Below are 17549 nucleotides of genomic sequence, written 5' to 3'. Positions count from 1 at the left end.
TCATTGCTGTACTTGTGGTTAACCACTTGCCGACCGCCCCATGCAGATTTGCTGCGGTAGGGCGACACACAATCACGTAGATCTACGTGATTATGTGCACGCGGTTTCGGCGGTGCACACACGTCGCCGGAGCCGCGCTCATGCTGTGATCACACAGAGGGAGCCAGACCGCGGGAGGAGCGGGCTCAATCACAGCCGGCCTCCCGCAATCTTCAGGGAAACTGACAGGAGAGCCATCTGGAATGTAAACAAAGCAAGACGGCTCTTCTGTCAGAGAGGCAGGGAAAGATCTAAGCTAAGCTGAATCCCCGATCTCTCTGTGCCTCTGTCCAACCCATCCCCCCACACAGTTAGAAAGCACATATATGGAACGCATTTAACCCCTTTGATCACCCCCAGTGTTAACCCCTTCCCTGCCAGTGTCATTTATACAGTAACAGTGCATATTTTGGACGGGGGCTAGATTGCTGATCACCGCCATTACTAATATATATATATATATACAGGGCTTTTTTTCAGCGGGAACGCAGGGGAACACAGTTCCGGCACCTCACCTCCAGAACTGAATGTATGTAATGGCAAGGGGTGCTGGAGGGTCTATTGATGCTGGCTAATAGGAAATCTATTGCTGCTATTATTGCAGAGCATGGGGGTCTATTGTTTCTGGGGAGGTCTTCTGTTGCTCATGGGGATTTATTGTTGCTGGGGTGGGTCTTTGTTGCTGGTGGGTCAGTTGTTGCTGGGAGGGATTTATTGTTGAGGGAGGGATTTTTGTTGCTGGCTGCTGGAGGGTCTATTGATGCTGGCTACTGGGAAATCTAGAGTTGCTGGAGGGGATCTATTTGTTGCTGGAGGGGATCTATTTGCTGCTGGAGGGGATCTATTTGTGCAGATGGTCTATTGTTGCTGGGGAAGTCTGTTGTTGCTGGTGGGGTATCATGTTGCAGGGAATCAATCATTGCTGGGAGGGATCTACTTTAGATGGAGGGGTCTAATGCTGCTGGCTGCTGGAGAGTCTATTGATGCTTGATGTTGGAAGTCCATTGTTGCAGGGGTGGATCTATTGTTGCTGGGGTGTCCATTGTTTCTAGATCTATTATATTGCCTTTCTTATTATCGTTAATTCTCTAAAAGGGGTGGTACTGGGAGGTGGGTAGGAGGTGAAACCAAGGAACAGTGCTCGGGGGTGGGTAGGGGACGGAGTCAAGGAGTGACTCAGAAGGGAGGAGTTCCTGCACCTATTCTCTGAGAAAAAAAGCCCTGTATATATATATATATATATATATATATATATATATATATATATACACCCCCATTAGATTGTAAGCTCTCCTGAGCAGGGCCCTCTTAATCCTCTTGTATTTTACTGTATTGTTTCCCTGTTATATTATAAAGCGCTGCGTAAACTGCTGGCGCTATATAAATCCTGAATAATAATAATAATAATTATATATATATATATATAAAACATCCATAAATATATACCATAGTTTATAGACTCTATAACATTCACGTAGACCAATCAACATATACTTACTGTGATTTTTTTTTTACCATAAATATGTAGCAGAATACACCTTGGCCTAAATTGATGAAGAAATTCGATTTTTTTATTGGGTATGTTTTATCCAATCCAGTGACAGTGCAAATTGTTAGCACTGATCACTGTATTGGTGTCACTGGTCCCCAAAAAGTGTCACTTATGCCTCGTTTCCACTGAGCGGAACGGTTCGGGTCGGTACAGTTTGGAAGGGTTAGAATGGTCCGGTCTATTCAGGTGAGCATTTCCACTGCAAGTCGGGCCACCGGGGACCATGCAGTGTTTACACCAAATGAGGTGTTTGTTTTGCTCTTTCATTTGACGTGAGCATTAAGCCCCCATTCACACTAGGGCGACTCACGAGGCGACTTGTGTCGCCCCAGGTCGCCCCAGGTCGCTTGACATGACCAAACCAATGTAAATGAATCAGTGCCGTCTTAATTGCCGCTATTAAGGTCGCTCCGACTTCAGAAAAGGGTCCTGTACTACTTTCAGGCGACCAGTGATCCGACCTGTCCCATATACTTCAATGGGAGTCGCCTCCTTATCTTAATTGAAGCGACCTGTAATCCGACTTGTCATCCGACTTTGCTAAAAAATGGCAGTGAACAAGAAAAGAGCATAATTTTCTTGCAGGCATTAGCGGTCATTTTTTCAGGCAGGCATGTCATTTTTTGGATTTCGTTTCTGGGGGGTCTAAAAAGTGTCCCTGTCAAGTTTCAGCTCTGTAGCATGTCCAGAACCCCTAAAAAAAAAACATTTTTCTTTTAATTTTTTGTAGTGTCTTTACCAGCTGTCTTTTATACTTGCAGGCATTCATCAGCGGTCATTTTTTTAGGCAGGCATGTCATTTTTTGGATTTCGTTTCTGGGGGGTCTACAAAGTGTCCCTGTCAAGTTTCAGCTCTGTAGCATGTCCAGAACCCCTAAAAAACAGCATTTTTACTATATTTTCAGGAATACGGCTTCTCTGCGGCTGGCTTTTTTTCTTGCAGGCATTTAGCGGGCATTTTTTTAGGCAGGCATGTCATTTTTTGGATTTCGTTTCTGGGGGGTCTAAAAAGTGTCCCTGTCAAGTTTCAGCTCTGTAGCATGTCCAGAACCCCTAAAAAAAAAACATTTTTCTTTTAATTTTTTGTAGTGTCTTTACCAGCTGTCTTTTATACTTGCAGGCATTCATCAGCGGTCATTTTTTTAGGCAGGCATGTCATTTTTTGGATTTCGTTTCTGGGGGGTCTACAAAGTGTCCCTGTCAAGTTTCAGCTCTGTAGCATGTCCAGAACCCCTAAAAAACAGCATTTTTACTATATTTTCAGGAATACGGCTTCTCTGCGGCTGGCTTTTTTTCTTGCAGGCATTTAGCGGGCATTTTTTTAGGCAGGCATGTCATTTTCTGGATTTAGTGTCTGGGGGGTCAAAAAAGTGTCCCTGTCAAGTTTCAGCTATGTAGCATGTCCAGAACCCCTAAAAAAAATCATTTTTCTTTTAATTTTTTGTAGTGTCTTACCAGCTGTCTTTTTTTCTTGCAGGCATTTAGCGGGCATTTTTTTAGGCAGGCATGTCATTTTTTTTATTTAGTGTCTGGGGGGTCTAAAAAGTGTACCTGTCAATTTTCAGCTCTGTAGCATGTCCAGAACCCCTAAAAAACAGCATTTTTACTATATTTTCAGGAATACGGCTTCTCTGCGGCTGGCTTTTTTTCTTGCAGGCATTTAGCGGGCATTTTTTTAGGCAGGCATGTCATTTTCTGGATTTAGTGTCTGGGGGGTCAAAAAAGTGTCCCTGTCAAGTTTCAGCTATGTAGCATGTCCAGAACCCCTAAAAAAAATCATTTTTCTTATAATTTTTTGTAGTGTCTTACCAGCTGTCTTTTTTTCTTGCAGGCATTTAGCGGGCATTTTTTTAGGCAGGCATGTCATTTTTTTTATTTAGTGTCTGGGGGGTCTAAAAAGTGTACCTGTCAATTTTCAGCTCTGTAGCATGTCCAGAACCCCTAAAAAACAGCATTTTTACTATATTTTCAGGAATACGGCTTCTCTGCGGCTGGCTTTTTTTCTTGCAGACATTTTACGGGCATTTTTTGGGTGTCTTTGGAGGCATGTGCTTCTTAAAAATTATAGGAAAAAAGCTCTTTTTTTTTTTTTATGTTTCTGGACAGACAAACAAAGCTATGTGAGACACACAACACTGCACACATGGGAAAAAGGAAATATGTAAAAAAAAAAACACAGGAAAAGGAAATTAGGTCACAAGACATCAGATTGTGATTGGCCAAATAAAAAGTTGCCTCGCGATTAGGTCGCGTCAAAGTCGCGCTAAGTCGCGCCAAAGTCGCGTCAAAGTCGCGCCAAAGTCGCGTCAAAATCGCGTCAAAGTCGCGCTGGAAGCGACGCTACTTTAGTGGTAGCGGCAGTGTGAACCAGCACTGAAGGTTTCCTGTCCGCCAATCAGTGGACTCTATCGTGTGACGCCAGTAGCTCCGCCCTAACCGTACCGTACCATTTCCTATGGCCCTACATCTGAAGCAGGACCAGGAATGGTGCGGTTTGGTTCGGTTGTATGGGCCACTTTCATAATGGAAACACTCAAATTAGCGTACCATACTGAACCGACCCGAACCGATCCGCTCAGTGGAAACGAGGCATTAGTGTCAGATCTGTCCACCGCGATATCGCAGTCCCGCTATAAGTCGATGATCGCCGCCATTACTAGTAAAAAAAATAAAATAAAAATAAGGATAATAATAATAATAATTTATATTATATATATATATATATATATATATATATATATACACACACACACACTTTAGTTTGTAGACCCTAAAACTTTTGCGTAAACCAATCAATGTACGCTTATTGGGTTTTTTTTTTTTTTTTACCAAAAACGTACCAGAATACACTTTGGCCTAAATTGATAAAGAAATTCGATTTTTTTAACTTTTTTTTTTTTTTTTTTTATTGGAAATGTTTTATAGCAGAAAGTAATGTCATTAGTACAGTGACAGTGCATATTTTTTTTAGCACTGCTCAATGTATTGGTGTCACTGGTCCTCAAAAAGTGTCACTTAGTGTCAGATCTGCCCGCCGCAATGTCGCAGTCCGGATAATAATCGCTGATCGCCGCCATTACTAATAAAAAAAAAAAGTCCATAAACCTATCCCGTAGTTTGTAAACGCTATAACTTTTGTGCAAACCAATTAAACACTTACGGACAGGAAGGATTTGCCCCCTTAATGACCAGGCCATTTTTCGCGATTCGGCACTGTGTTACTTTAACTGACAACTGCGCAGTTTTGCAACGCTGTACCCAAATAAAATTGATGTCCTTTTTTCTTCACACATAGAGCTTTCTCTTGGTGGTATTTGATCACCTGTGTGATTTTTATTTTTTGCGCTATAAACAAAAAAAAAGCGACAGTTCTGAAAAAAAAAAACAATATTTTACACATTCTGCTATATAACATTCCCAAAAAAAAAAAATGTAAAAATCATTTTTTTTTAACATTTTAGGCCAATTTGTATTCTGCTACATATTTTTGATAAAAATAAAAAAAAATTAAAATCGCAATGAGCGTATTTTGATTGGTTTGCGCAAAAGTTATCACCTCTACTAACTACGGGAAAGATTTATGTCATTTTTGTTGCTTTTTTTTGTTTTTTTTTTACTAGTAATCTGCGATTTTTAGCGGGACTGCAACATTGCGGCAGACAGATCGGACCCCTAACTGATATTTTTGACACTTTTGGGGGGACCAGTGACATTACTACAGTAATCAGTGCTAAAAATATGCACTGTTACTGTAATAATGACACTTGCAGGGAAGGGGTTAACACAGTGGGTGATCCAGGGGTTAAATGTAAGCCTAAGGGAGTGTTTCTAACTGTGGGGGGGCGTGGCTTTTGAAATGATCATAGAGACCTGTGTTCCTATATAGAAGGATCACAGGCGCTCTGTGGTCATTCCAGAGAGAAGAACGGTCAGCTGTGTTTACGACAGCTGACCGGTCTCTTTCAGCGGCGAGCGATCGCGGGTGGCCGGCAGTAATCGGAGCCGCCGGCCCGGTGCATCAGAGTCCCGCCGCCGGCGTGGTAGCCCCTTAGCAGCAGGCGGGCAGGAGGGCCAGCCTGCCGCAGTATACCTGCGGCAGGCGGTCGGGAAGAAGTTAATATACGCTTTTTGGGATTTTTTGTTTACCAAAAATATGTAGCAGAATACAAATTGGCCTAAACTGATAAAAAAAAATTGATTTTTTTTTATTGGGAATGTTTTATAGCAGAAAGTAAAAAAAATTGGTGTTTTTTCAAAATTGTCGCTCTTTTTTTGTTTATAGCGCAAAAAATAAAAATCGCACAGGTGATCAAATACCGCCAAAAGAAAGCTCTGTTTGTGGGAAAAAAGGGACTTCAATTTTATTTGGGTACAGCGTCGCAAGACCGCGCAATCGTCAGTTAAAATAACGCAGTGCTGAATCACAAAAAAATGGCCTGGTCATTAAGGGGGTAAAACCTTAAGGAGCTGAAGTGGTTAAAGGGAGTGCTCCAAATCTCAGCTTGTTACTTTCTTTTTTACTCATATAGCCCTTTGGCTTACTAGTTCACCATCGCACCCCTTCTTGGACTTTCCTTCCTCACTGCTTCACATTGCACGGGATTTCTTACTTTCTGGTTGCACTTACTTTTCCCTATTTTGCTAATGGTCATATACTTATTCAGTCACCTCCCCATATGTCACATATACAGGATCTCACTAAAGTAAGTACACCCCGCACATTTTTGTAAATATTTTATTCTATCTTTTCATGTGACAACACTGAAGAAATGACACTTTGCTACAATGTAAAGTAGTGAGTGTACAGCTTGTATAACAGTGTAAATTTGCTGTCCCCTCAAAATAACTCAACACACAGCCATTAATGTCTAAACCGCTGGCAACAAAAGTGAGTACACCCCTAAGGGAAAATGTCCAAACTGGGCCCAAAGTGTCAATATTTTGTGTGGCCACCATTATTTTCCAGCACTGCCTTAACCCTCTTGGGCATGGAGTTCACCAGAGCTTCACAGGTTGTCACTGGAGTCCTCTTCCACTCCTCCATGACGACATCACGGAGCTGGTGGATGTTAGAGACCTTGCGCTCCTCCACCTTCCATTTGAGGATGCCCCACAGATGCTCAACAGGGTTTAGGTCTGGAGACATGCTTGGCCAGTCCATCACCTTTACCCTCAGCTTCTTTAGCAAGGCAGTGGTCGTCTTGGAGGTGTGTTTGGGGTCGTTATGTTGGAATACTGCCCTGTGGCCCAGTCTCCAAAGGGAGGGGATCATGCTCTGCTTCAGTATGTCACAGTACATGTTGGCATTCATGGTTCCCTCAATGAACTGTAGCTCCCCAGTGACGGCAGCACTCATGTAGCTCTAGACCATTACACTCCCAGCACCATTCTTGACTGTAGGTAAGACACACTTGTCTTTCTACTCCTCACCTGGTTGCCGCCACACACGCTTGACACATCTGAACCAAATAAGTTTATCTTGGTCTCATCAGACCACAGGAGATGGTTCCAGTAATCCATGTCCTTAGTCTGCTTGTCTTCAGCAAACCGTTTGTGGGCTTTCTTGTGCATCATCTTTAGAAGAGGCTTCCTTCTGGGATGACAGCCATGCAGACCAATTTGATGCAGTGTGCGGCGTATGGTCTGAGCACTGACAGGCTGACCCCCCACCCCTTCAACCTCTGCAGCAATGCTGGCAGCACTCATATGTCTATTTCCCAAAGACAACCTCTGGATATGACGCTGAGCACGTGAACTCAACTTCTTTGGTCAACCATGGTGAGGCCTGTTCTGAGTGGAACCTGTCCTGTTAAACTGCTGTACGCTCTTGGCCACCGTGCTGCAGCTCAGTTTCACGGTCTTGGCAGTCTTCCTATAGCCTAGGCCATCTTTATGTAGAGCAACAATTCTTTATTTTAGATCCTCAGAGAGTTCTTTGCCATGAGGTGCCATGTTGAACTTCCAGTGACCAGTATGAGAGAGTGAGAGCGATAACACCAAATTTAACACACCTGCTCCCCATTCACACCTGAGACCTTGTAACACTAATGAGTCACATGACACCGGGGAGCGAAAATGGCCAATTTGGCCCAATTTGGACATTGTCACTTAGGGGTGTACTCACTTTTGTTGCCAGCGGTTTAGACATTAATGGCTGTGTGTTGAGTTATTTTGAGGGGACAGCAAATTTACACTGTTAGACCCCGTTCACACTGGGGCGACTTGTCAGGCGACCTGGTCGCCTGACAAGTCGCCGTGGGTCGCCTGCCATAGAGTAACACAGGCCCCGTTCTAATAGGAGCGACACAAGTCGCTCCGACTTAGAAAAAGGGTCCTGAGCTTCTTTGGGGCGACAGGGAGAGACCTGCATTGACTTCAATGATATGAAGTCCGTGCCGGCCGCTCCGAGGTCACGGTGCGAGCTGCACACCGCGAATTCACAGGTCGCCCCCGCAAGTCGGGTCGCGCCTGTGTGAACCGGCTCTCATACAAGCTGTACACTCACTACTTTACATTGTAGCAAAGTGTAATTTCTTCAGTGCTGTTTCATGAAAAGATAGAATAAAATATTTGCAAAAATGTGAGGGGTGTACTTACTTTTATGAGATACTGTATGTCACATATATTCACTTTTATCTCCAGGAGTGATAACAATTTCCACTGCTCTGTAGTGAGGACTATTTTCTACTTGCTAAGTGGAGTCCGAAGGTTTCCCTCTCCCCTCCTCAACTCCTGGGAGGGAAATGAAGTGACCTATGGCTCTCCTTCTCCGGCATTCCAGCTATTTACACTCTATATGACTTGAAGTCGGGATCTGTTTAAAGTTCAACTCACACCTAGGATAATCAGAGATATCTTCCTTCCTGATGTAAATCCAGAATTAAGCTTTTTTTTCCCTCTTTGTATTAATACATTTGTTATCTATAGATTTGTTCCTGTGCACCTCCTGATGAAGCGAGTATTTATCACGAAACGCGTAGAGGATTTCAGCACACATATCGCAGTACCTGAGTCTTTTCGGTTGCTCCATTATTTTATTATTGCACCTGTTTGAATTTTTCATAATGATGTTTGTGCTTTTAATGTATGTTAATATGACTGTATTGGATTAATAAAATTCTTTTGTATTTATATATACCCTGTGGTCTGCAGTTTCTTTCTTTAAAGTCCCTTGGGCCATTTTCCTTTTTGTTCTTTTGTTTTCACCGGAATAAAAAACATCTGTCCAGAGAAGCAATCAACCAATCAGATTCCAATCTCTCCACCATGGCCAAGACCAAAGAGCTTTCTAAGGATGTTGGGGACAAGATTGTAGACCTACACAAGGCTGGAATGGGCTACAAGACCATCGCTAAGCAGCTTGGTGAGAGGGTGATAAGGGGGTCACATACTTATTTCACTCATTAACCACTTAAGCCCCGGAAGATTTTACCCCCCTTCCTGACCAGGGGGTATTTTGCGATTCGGCACTGCGTGACTTTAACGGACAATTGCGCGGTCGTGCGATGCTGTACCCAAACGAATTTGATGTCCTTTTTTTCCTACAAACAGAGATTTCTTTTGGTGGTATTTGATCACCTGTGCGATTTTTTGATCATGCGCTATAAACAAAAAAAGAGTGACAATTTTGCAAAAATAACAATATTTTTCACATTTTTTTATATGAAATTCCCCCAAAAAGAAATGTAAAAATCAAATTTTTTTTACATTTTTGGCAAATTTGTTTTCTGATATATATGTTTGGTAAAAAAAATCGCAATAAGCGTATTTTGATTGGTTTGCGCAAAAGTTATTGCATTTACTAACTAAGGGAAAGATTTTTGTCATTTTTGTTGTTTTTTTTTAACGCGTAATGGCGGCGATCTGGGATTTTTTTTGCGGGACTGCGACATTGGGGCGGACAGATCGGACCCTTGACTGACATTTTTAACACTTTTGGGGGTACCAGTGACATTTCTACAGTAATCAGTGCTATAAATATGCACTGTTACTGTAAAAATGACACTGGGAGGGAAAGGGTTAACTTTATTGGAAAGGGAGGGGTTAAGTGTGTCCCTAGGGGTGTGTTTCTTACTGTCATTGGATGTGGCTGTGTGTGTGTAACAGCACAGATCTACGGTCCTACATAGCAGGACCCAGTGATCTGTGCTTTTACACAGGGGAGAGTGACACGAGTACTTCGGGTTCTTCGGTTACGGGCGGGAGCGCGCCTCCGGCGGCACTCGCTCGCCCCCTATTCGCTCCCAGGCTAGTGACGTACCGGTACGTCACTTTGCCTGGGAGGGGCTGACCGCCGCCGTATATAGTCGGGCGGCGGTCGGCAAGTGGTTAAAATGCAAATCAATTTATAACTTTTCTGAAATTCGTTTTTCTGGATATTTTTGTTGTTATTCTGTCTCTTGCTGATAAAATAAACTGACCAATAAAATTATAGACTGATTATTTCTTTGTCAGTGGGCAGATGTACAAAATCAGCAGGGGGATCCAATACTTTTTCCCCTCACTGAATATGGGGGGGGGCAGGGAAGACAGGCCTCTATACTGACCAACAATCACTTCCTGATATCTAATTTATAAAATAAAAGTTAGAAAGAAAAGCACTCTTAAGCTGCGTCACACTGAGCAGATTTTGAAGCAGAAGAAAAGCTGAAGAAAAATGCATCCCTTTAGATTCTATCTATGTCTTCACACGGGTCCGCTGTGCTTTCATTGGGGTGTAAACAATCCTGCTTGAGGAATTTTTGGTCAGTTTAAGACAAAAAAACAAAAACATATAATAATTATAGAGAGAGAGGGGGGTATATAGTGTCCTGTAAGATGCAATATATATATATATATATATATAGGGGTGTAGTGTGTCCGGTGTATACATAAGAGTATATAGTGTCCTGTATACAGTATATATAGAGAGGAGTATATAGTGCCCTGTATACAGTAAATAGAGAGGAGTATATAGTGTAATATATACAGTATATAGAGAGAAGTATATAGTGTCCTGTATACAGTATATAAAGAGAAGCATATAGTGCAATGTATACCGTATATAGAGAGGAGTATATAGTGTCCTGTATGCAGAATATAGAGAGGAGTGTATATTGTAATATATTCAGTTTATAGAGAGGAGTATATAGTGTCCTGTATACAGTATATATAGAGAGGAGTATATAGTGTCCTGTATACAGTATATATAGAGAGGAGTATATAGTGTCCTGTATACAGTATATATAGAGAGGAGTATATCGTTCAATGTATACAGTATATAGAGAGGAGTATATAGTGTCCTGTATACAGTATATATAGAGAGGAGTATATAGTTTCCTGTATACAGTATATAGAGAGGAGCATATAGTGCCATGTATACCATATATAGAGAGGGTATATAGTGTCCTGTATACAGTATATAGAGAGAGGAGTATATAGTGTCATATATACAGTATACAGAGAGGAGTATATAATGTCCTGTATACAGTATATAGAGAGGAGCATCTAGTGCAATGTATACAGTAAATAGAGAGGAGTATATAGTGTCCTGTATACAGTATATAGAGAGGAATATATAGTGTAATATATACAGTATATTGAGAGGAGTTTATAGTGTCCTGTATACAGTACATAGAGAGGAGTATATAGTGTCCTGTATATAGTATATAGAGAGGAGTGTATAGGGTCCTGTATACAGTATATAGATAGGAGAGTATATAGTGTCCTGTATACAGTATAGAGAGAGTAGTATATAGTGTCCTGTATACAGTATATAGAGAGAGGAGTGTATAGTGTCCTGTATACAGTATATATAGAGAGGAGTGTATAGTGTCCTGTATACAGTATATAAAGATGAGAGTATATAGTGCAATATATACAGTTTATAGAGAGGAGTATATAGTGTCCTGTATACAGTATATAGAGAGGAGTATATAGTGTCCTGTATATAGATAGGAGAGTATATAGTGTCCGGTATATAGATAGGAGTATATAGTGTCCTGTATACAGAGAGGAGAGCATATAGTGTCCTGTATATAGAGAGGAGAGTATATAGTGTCCTGTATATAGATAGGAGAGTATATAGTGTCCTGTATATAGATAGGAGTAGATAGTGTCCTGTATACAGAGAGGAGAGTGTATATAGTGTCCTGTATATAGAGAGGAGTATATAGTGTCCTGTATACAGAGAGGAGAGTATATAGTGTCCTGTATATAGAGAGGAGAGTATATAGTGTCCTGTATATAGATAGGAGTATATAGTGTCCTGTATATAGAGAGGAGAGTATATAGTGTCCTATATATAGATAGAGGAGTATATTGTGTCCTGTATATAGATAGAGGAGTATATAGTGTCCTGTATATAGATAGGAGTATATAGTGTCCTGTATACAGATAGAGGAGTATATAGTGTCCTGTATATAGATAAGAGTATATAGTGTCCTGTATATAGAGAGGAGAGTATATAGTGTCCTGTATATAGAGAGGAGAGTATATAGTGTCCTGTATAGAGATGAGAGTATATAGTGTCCTGTATACAGTATATAGATAGTAGAGTATATAGTGCCCTGTATATAGATAGATGAGAGTATATAGTGTCCTGTATATAGAGAGGAGAGTATATAGTGTCCTGTATATAGAGAGGAGTATATAGTGTCCTGTATATAGATAGGAGTATATAGTGTCCTGTATATAGATAGTATATAGTGTCCTGTATATAGATAGGAGAGTATATAGTGTCCTGTATATAGATAGGAGTATATAGTGTCCTGTATACAGAGAGGAGAGTATATAGTGTCCTTTATATAGAGAGGAGAATATACAGTATCCTGTATATAGAGAGGAGAGTATATAGTGTCCTGTATATAGAGAGGAGAGTATATAGTGTCCTGTATACAGAGAGGAGAGTATATAGTGTCCTTTATATAGAGAGGAGAGTATACAGTATCCTGTATATAGATAGTAGAGTATATAGTGTCCTGTATACAGAGAGGAGAGTATGTAGTGTCCTGTATATAGATAGGAGTATATGGTGTCCTGTATATAGAGAGGAGAGTATACAGTGTCCTGTATATAGATAGTAGAGTATATAGTGTCCTGTATATAGAGAGGAGTATATAGTGTCCTGTATATAGATAGGAGAGTATATAGTGTCCTGTATATAGAGAGGAGTATATAGTGTCCTGTATATAGATAGGAGTATATAGTGTCCTGTATATAGATAGGAGTATATGGTGTCCTGTATATAGAGAGGAGAGTATACAGTGTCCTGTATATAGATAGTAGAGTATATAGTGTCCTGTATATAGAGAGGAGTATATAGTGTCCTGTATATAGATAGGAGAGTATATAGTGTCCTGTATATAGATAGGAGTATATGGTGTCCTGTATATAGAGAGGAGAGTATACAGTGTCCTGTATATAGATAGTAGAGTATATAGTGTCCTGTATATAGAGAGGAGTATATAGTGTCCTGTATATAGATAGGAGAGTATATAGTGTTCTGTATATAGAGAGGAGTATATAGTGTCCTGTATATAGATAGGAGAGTATATAGTGTCCTGTATATAGAGATGAGTATATAGTGTCCTGTATATAGAGAGGAGTATATAGTGTCCTGTATATAGAGAGGAGAGTATATAGTGCCCTGTATATAGAGAGGAGAGTATATAGTGTCCTGTATATAGAGAGGAGAGTATATAGTGTCCTGTATATAGATAGGAGTATATAGTGTCCTGTATATAGAGAGGAGAGTATATAGTGTCCTGTATATAGATAGGAGTATATAGTGTCCTGTATATAGAGAGGAGTATATAGTGTCCTGTATATAGATAGGAGAGAATATAGTGTCCTGTATATAGATAGGAGTATATAGTGTCCTGTATATAGAGAGGAGAGTATATAGTGTCCTGTATATAGAGAGGAGTATATAGTGTCCTGTATATAGATAGGAGAGTATATAGTGTCCTGTATATAGATAGGAGTATATATTGTCCTGTATATAGATAGGAGAGTATATAGTGTGCTGTATATAGAGAGGAGAGTATATAGTGTCCTGTATATAGAGAGGAGAGTATATAGTGTCCTGTATATAGATAGAAGAGTATATAGTGTCCTGTATATAGAGAGGAGAGTATATAGTGTCCTGTATATAGATAGAAGAGTATATAGTGTCCTGTATATAGAGAGGAGAGTATATAGTGTCCTGTATATAGATAGAAGAGTATATAGTGTCCTGTATATAGATAGGAGAGTATATAGTGTCCTGTATATAGATAGGAGTATATAGTGTCCTGTATATAGAGAGGAGAGTATATAGTGTCCTGTATATAGAGAGGAGAGTATATAGTGTCCTGTATATAGAGAGGAGAGTATATAGTGTCCTGTATATAGATAGAAGTATATAGTGCCCAGTATATAGATAGGAGTATATAGTGTCCTTTATATAGATAGGAGTATATAGTGTCCTGTATATAGATAGAAGAGTATATAGTCTCCTGTATATAGATAGGAGTATATAGTGTCCTGTATATAGAGAGGAGAGTATATAGTGTCCTGTATATAGATAGGAGTATATAGTGTCCTGTATATAGATAGGAGAGTATATAGTGTCCTGTATATAGATAGGAGTATATAGTGTCCTGTATATAGAGAGGAGTGTATATAGTGTCCTTTATATAGAGAGGAGTGTATATAGTGTCCTGTATATAGAGAGGAGTGTATATAGTGTCCTGTATATAGAGAGGAGAGTATATAGTGTCCTGTATATAGATAGGAGTATATAGTGTCCTGTATATAGAGAGGAGTGTATATAGTGTCCTGTATATAGAGAGGAGTGTATAGGTCCTGTATACAGAGAGGAGTGTATAGGTCCTGTATACAGTATATAGATAGGAGTATATAGTGTCCTGTGTATAGATAGAGGAGTATATAGTGTCCTATATATAGATAGAAGTATATAGTGTCCTGTATATAGGGGTGAAGTGCAGCGTGCAGTCGGTGAGTCGGTAGTGCGCATGCTCAGTGTCGGTACCTCGGAGGGGGGTGGCGGAGAATTTCCGGAGGTTGTCGGTAAGCCGCTCATAGTCCACCCGTTCCCGGTCAGTGAAGGGGGTGGAGATGGGCGGGAAGATCCCGGAGATGTCCGGTACAGGCCGGATTGCGGTGACATAGGAGCGGACACAGCGGGGGAGGAGAGCTCGGAGCAGCATGGTGGTGACCGGTGTGAGGTGTCCGGGGACGGAGGGGTTAATTATTGATCTCAGGACACGACTATCACCCATCCACCTCACCACCAGCCAATAGGAGGCCAGGAAAGTGTGTGGGGGTAAATTATTACTACATTGTAACTCCTCAGCCAATAGAAAGCCAGGAAAGTGTGTGTGAGAATAAATTATTGATACATTGTAACTCCAAAGCCAATAGGAAGCCAGGAAAGTGTGCAGATAATCATTGATACATTGTTGCACCTCCATCTCACCGACAGCCAATCAGAAACCAGAGTTTGTGGAATATCATTGATACAACTCCTCCGCCTCACCACTAGCCAATAGGAGGCCAGGAAAATGTGTGGAGAGCCATTGATACATTGTAACCCATCCACCTTACTGATAACCAATAGGGAGATAAGAAAGGCTGAGGGGTCATTGATACATTATAACTCCTTCTCACCAACAGCCAATAGGAAGCCAGGAGAGTGTGTGGCAAACTATTGATACATTGTAACTCCTCCACCTCTCACAGAACCAGGGAAAGTTTGGAGAGTCATTGATCTATTGTAATCTATTCACCTCCCTGACAACCAATAGGAAGCCAGGAAAGTGCGGAGAATGAGCGATCAATGTCAATAATGGTAAATTGGCTGTGACCAGAGGAGGACTGGGGAGGATGACCATGGGAGGAGCTGGACTGAGGAGGATGAGGATGGGAGGATCCAGACCAGGGAGGATGAGGATTGAAGGAACCAGACTGGGGAGGATGAGCATGGGAGGAGCCGGACTGGGGAGGATGAGGATGGGAGGAGCTGGACTGAGGAGGATGGGAGGAGCCGGACTGGGGAGGATGGGAAGAGCCAGACTGGGGAGAATGAGGATGGGAGGAGCTGGACTGGGGAGGAGGAGGATGGGAGGAGCCAGACAGGGGAGGATGGGAAGAGCCAGACTGAGGAGGATGAGGATGGGAGGATCTGCACTGGGGAGGATGGGAGGAGCCTGGCTAGGGAGGATGAGGATGGGAGGAGCCAGACTGGGGAGGATGAGGATGGGAGGAGTCTGGCTGGGAAGGATGAGGATGGGAGGAGCCAAACTGGGGAGGAGCCGGACTGGGGAGGATGAGGATGAGAGGAGCCCATCTGGGGAGGATGAGAATAGGAGGATGAGGATGGGAGGAGCCTGACTGGGGAGGATGAGGATGAGAGGAGCTGGACTGGGGAGGATGAGGATGGGAGGAGCCTGGCTAGGGAGGATGAGGATGGGAGGAGCCAGACTGGGAAGGATGAGGATGGGAGGAGTCTGGCTGGGGAGGACAAGGATGGGAGGAGCCGAACTGGGGAGGATCAGGATGGGAGGAATCGGACTGATGAGGATGAGGATGATAGGAGTCGGTCTGGGGAGGATGAGGATGGGAGGATTCGGACAGGGGAATGAGGATGGGAGAAGCCTGGCTGGGGAGGATGAGGATGGGAGGAGCCTGGCTGGGGAGGATGAGGATGGGAGGAGCCAGACTGGGGAGGATGAGCATGAGAGGAGCCGGACTGGGGAGGATGAGCATGGGAGGAGCCGGACTGGGGAGGATGAGCATGGGAGGAGCCGGACTGGGGAGGATGGGAAGAGCCAGACTGGGGAGAATGAGGATAGGAGGAGCTGGACTGGGGAGGAGGAGGATGGGAGGAGCCAGACAGGGGAGGATGGGAAGAGCCAGACTGAGGAGGATGAGGATGGGAGGATCTGCACTGGGGAGGATGGGAGGAACCTGGCTAGGGAGGATGAGGATGGGAGGAGCCAGACTGGGGAGGATGACGATGGGAGGAGTCTGGCTGGGAAGGATGAGGATGGGAGGAGCCAAACTGGGGAGGAGCCGGACTGGGGAGGATGAGGATGAGAGGAGCCCATCTGGGGAGGATGAGAATTGGAGGATGAGGATGGGAGGAGCCTGACTGGGGAGGATGAGGATGAGAGGAGCTGGACTGGGGAGGATGAGGATGGGAGGAGCCTGGCTAGGGAGGATGAGGATGGGAGGAGCCGGACTGGGAAGGATGAGGATGGGAGGAGTCTGGCTGGGGAGGACAAGGATGGGAGGAGCCGAACTGGGGAGGATCAGGATGGGAGGAATTGGACTGATGAGGATGAGCATGGGAGGAGCCAGACTGGGGAGGATGAGCATGGGAGGAGCCGGACTGGGGAGGATGAGGATAGGAGGAGCCTGGCTAGGGAGGATGAGGATGGGAGGAGCCGGACTGGGAAGGATGAGGATGGGAGGAGTCTGGCTGGGGAGGACAAGGATGGGAGGAGCCGAACTGGGGAGGATCAGGATGGGAGGAATTGGACTGATGAGGATGAGCATGGGAGGAGCCAGACTGGGGAGGATGAGCATGGGAGGAGCCGGACTGGGGAGGATGAGGATAGGAGGAGCCTGGCTAGGGAGGATGAGGATGGGAGGAGCCGGACTGGGAAGGATGAGGATGGGAGGAGTCTGGCTGGGGAAGACGAGGATGGGAGGAGCCGAACTGGGGAGGATCAGGATGGGAGGAGCCGGACTGATGAGGATAAGGATGAGGATGAGAGGAGCCGATCTGGGGAGGATGAGAATGGGAGGAGCCAGACTGGGGAGGATGATGATGGGAGGAGTCTGGCTGGGAAGGATGAGGATGGGAGGAGCCAAACTGGGGAGGAGCCGGACTGGGGAGGATGAGGATGAGAGGAGCCCATCTGGGGAGGATGAGAATAGGAGGATGAGGATGGGAGGAGCCTGACTGGGGAGG

At 43.3% G+C, this 17549-nt stretch overlaps 1 protein-coding gene across 2 annotated transcripts in view; it reads right to left on the bottom strand.

Annotated features, from left to right (window-relative positions):
- HOGA1 (4-hydroxy-2-oxoglutarate aldolase 1) overlaps window positions 1-14824 on the bottom strand; it is a 177130-nt gene extending 162306 nt beyond the window's left edge. For both annotated transcript variants that reach the window (XM_082267994.1, XM_082267993.1), the window contains exon 1: window positions 14604-14824. In XM_082267994.1, coding sequence (XP_082124120.1) covers window positions 14604-14781 — 178 coding nt within the window. In that variant the 5' untranslated portion in view covers window positions 14782-14824. The remainder of the gene's footprint in view (window positions 1-14603) is intronic.
- Between the last annotated feature and the right edge of the window lie 2725 nt (window positions 14825-17549).

This window comes from Pelophylax lessonae, assembly GCF_965119305.1.
Source record: "Pelophylax lessonae genome assembly, chromosome: 9".
NCBI classification, from domain to species: Eukaryota; Metazoa; Chordata; class Amphibia; order Anura; family Ranidae; genus Pelophylax; species Pelophylax lessonae.
This window is presented reverse-complemented; position numbering and strand designations above follow the sequence as displayed.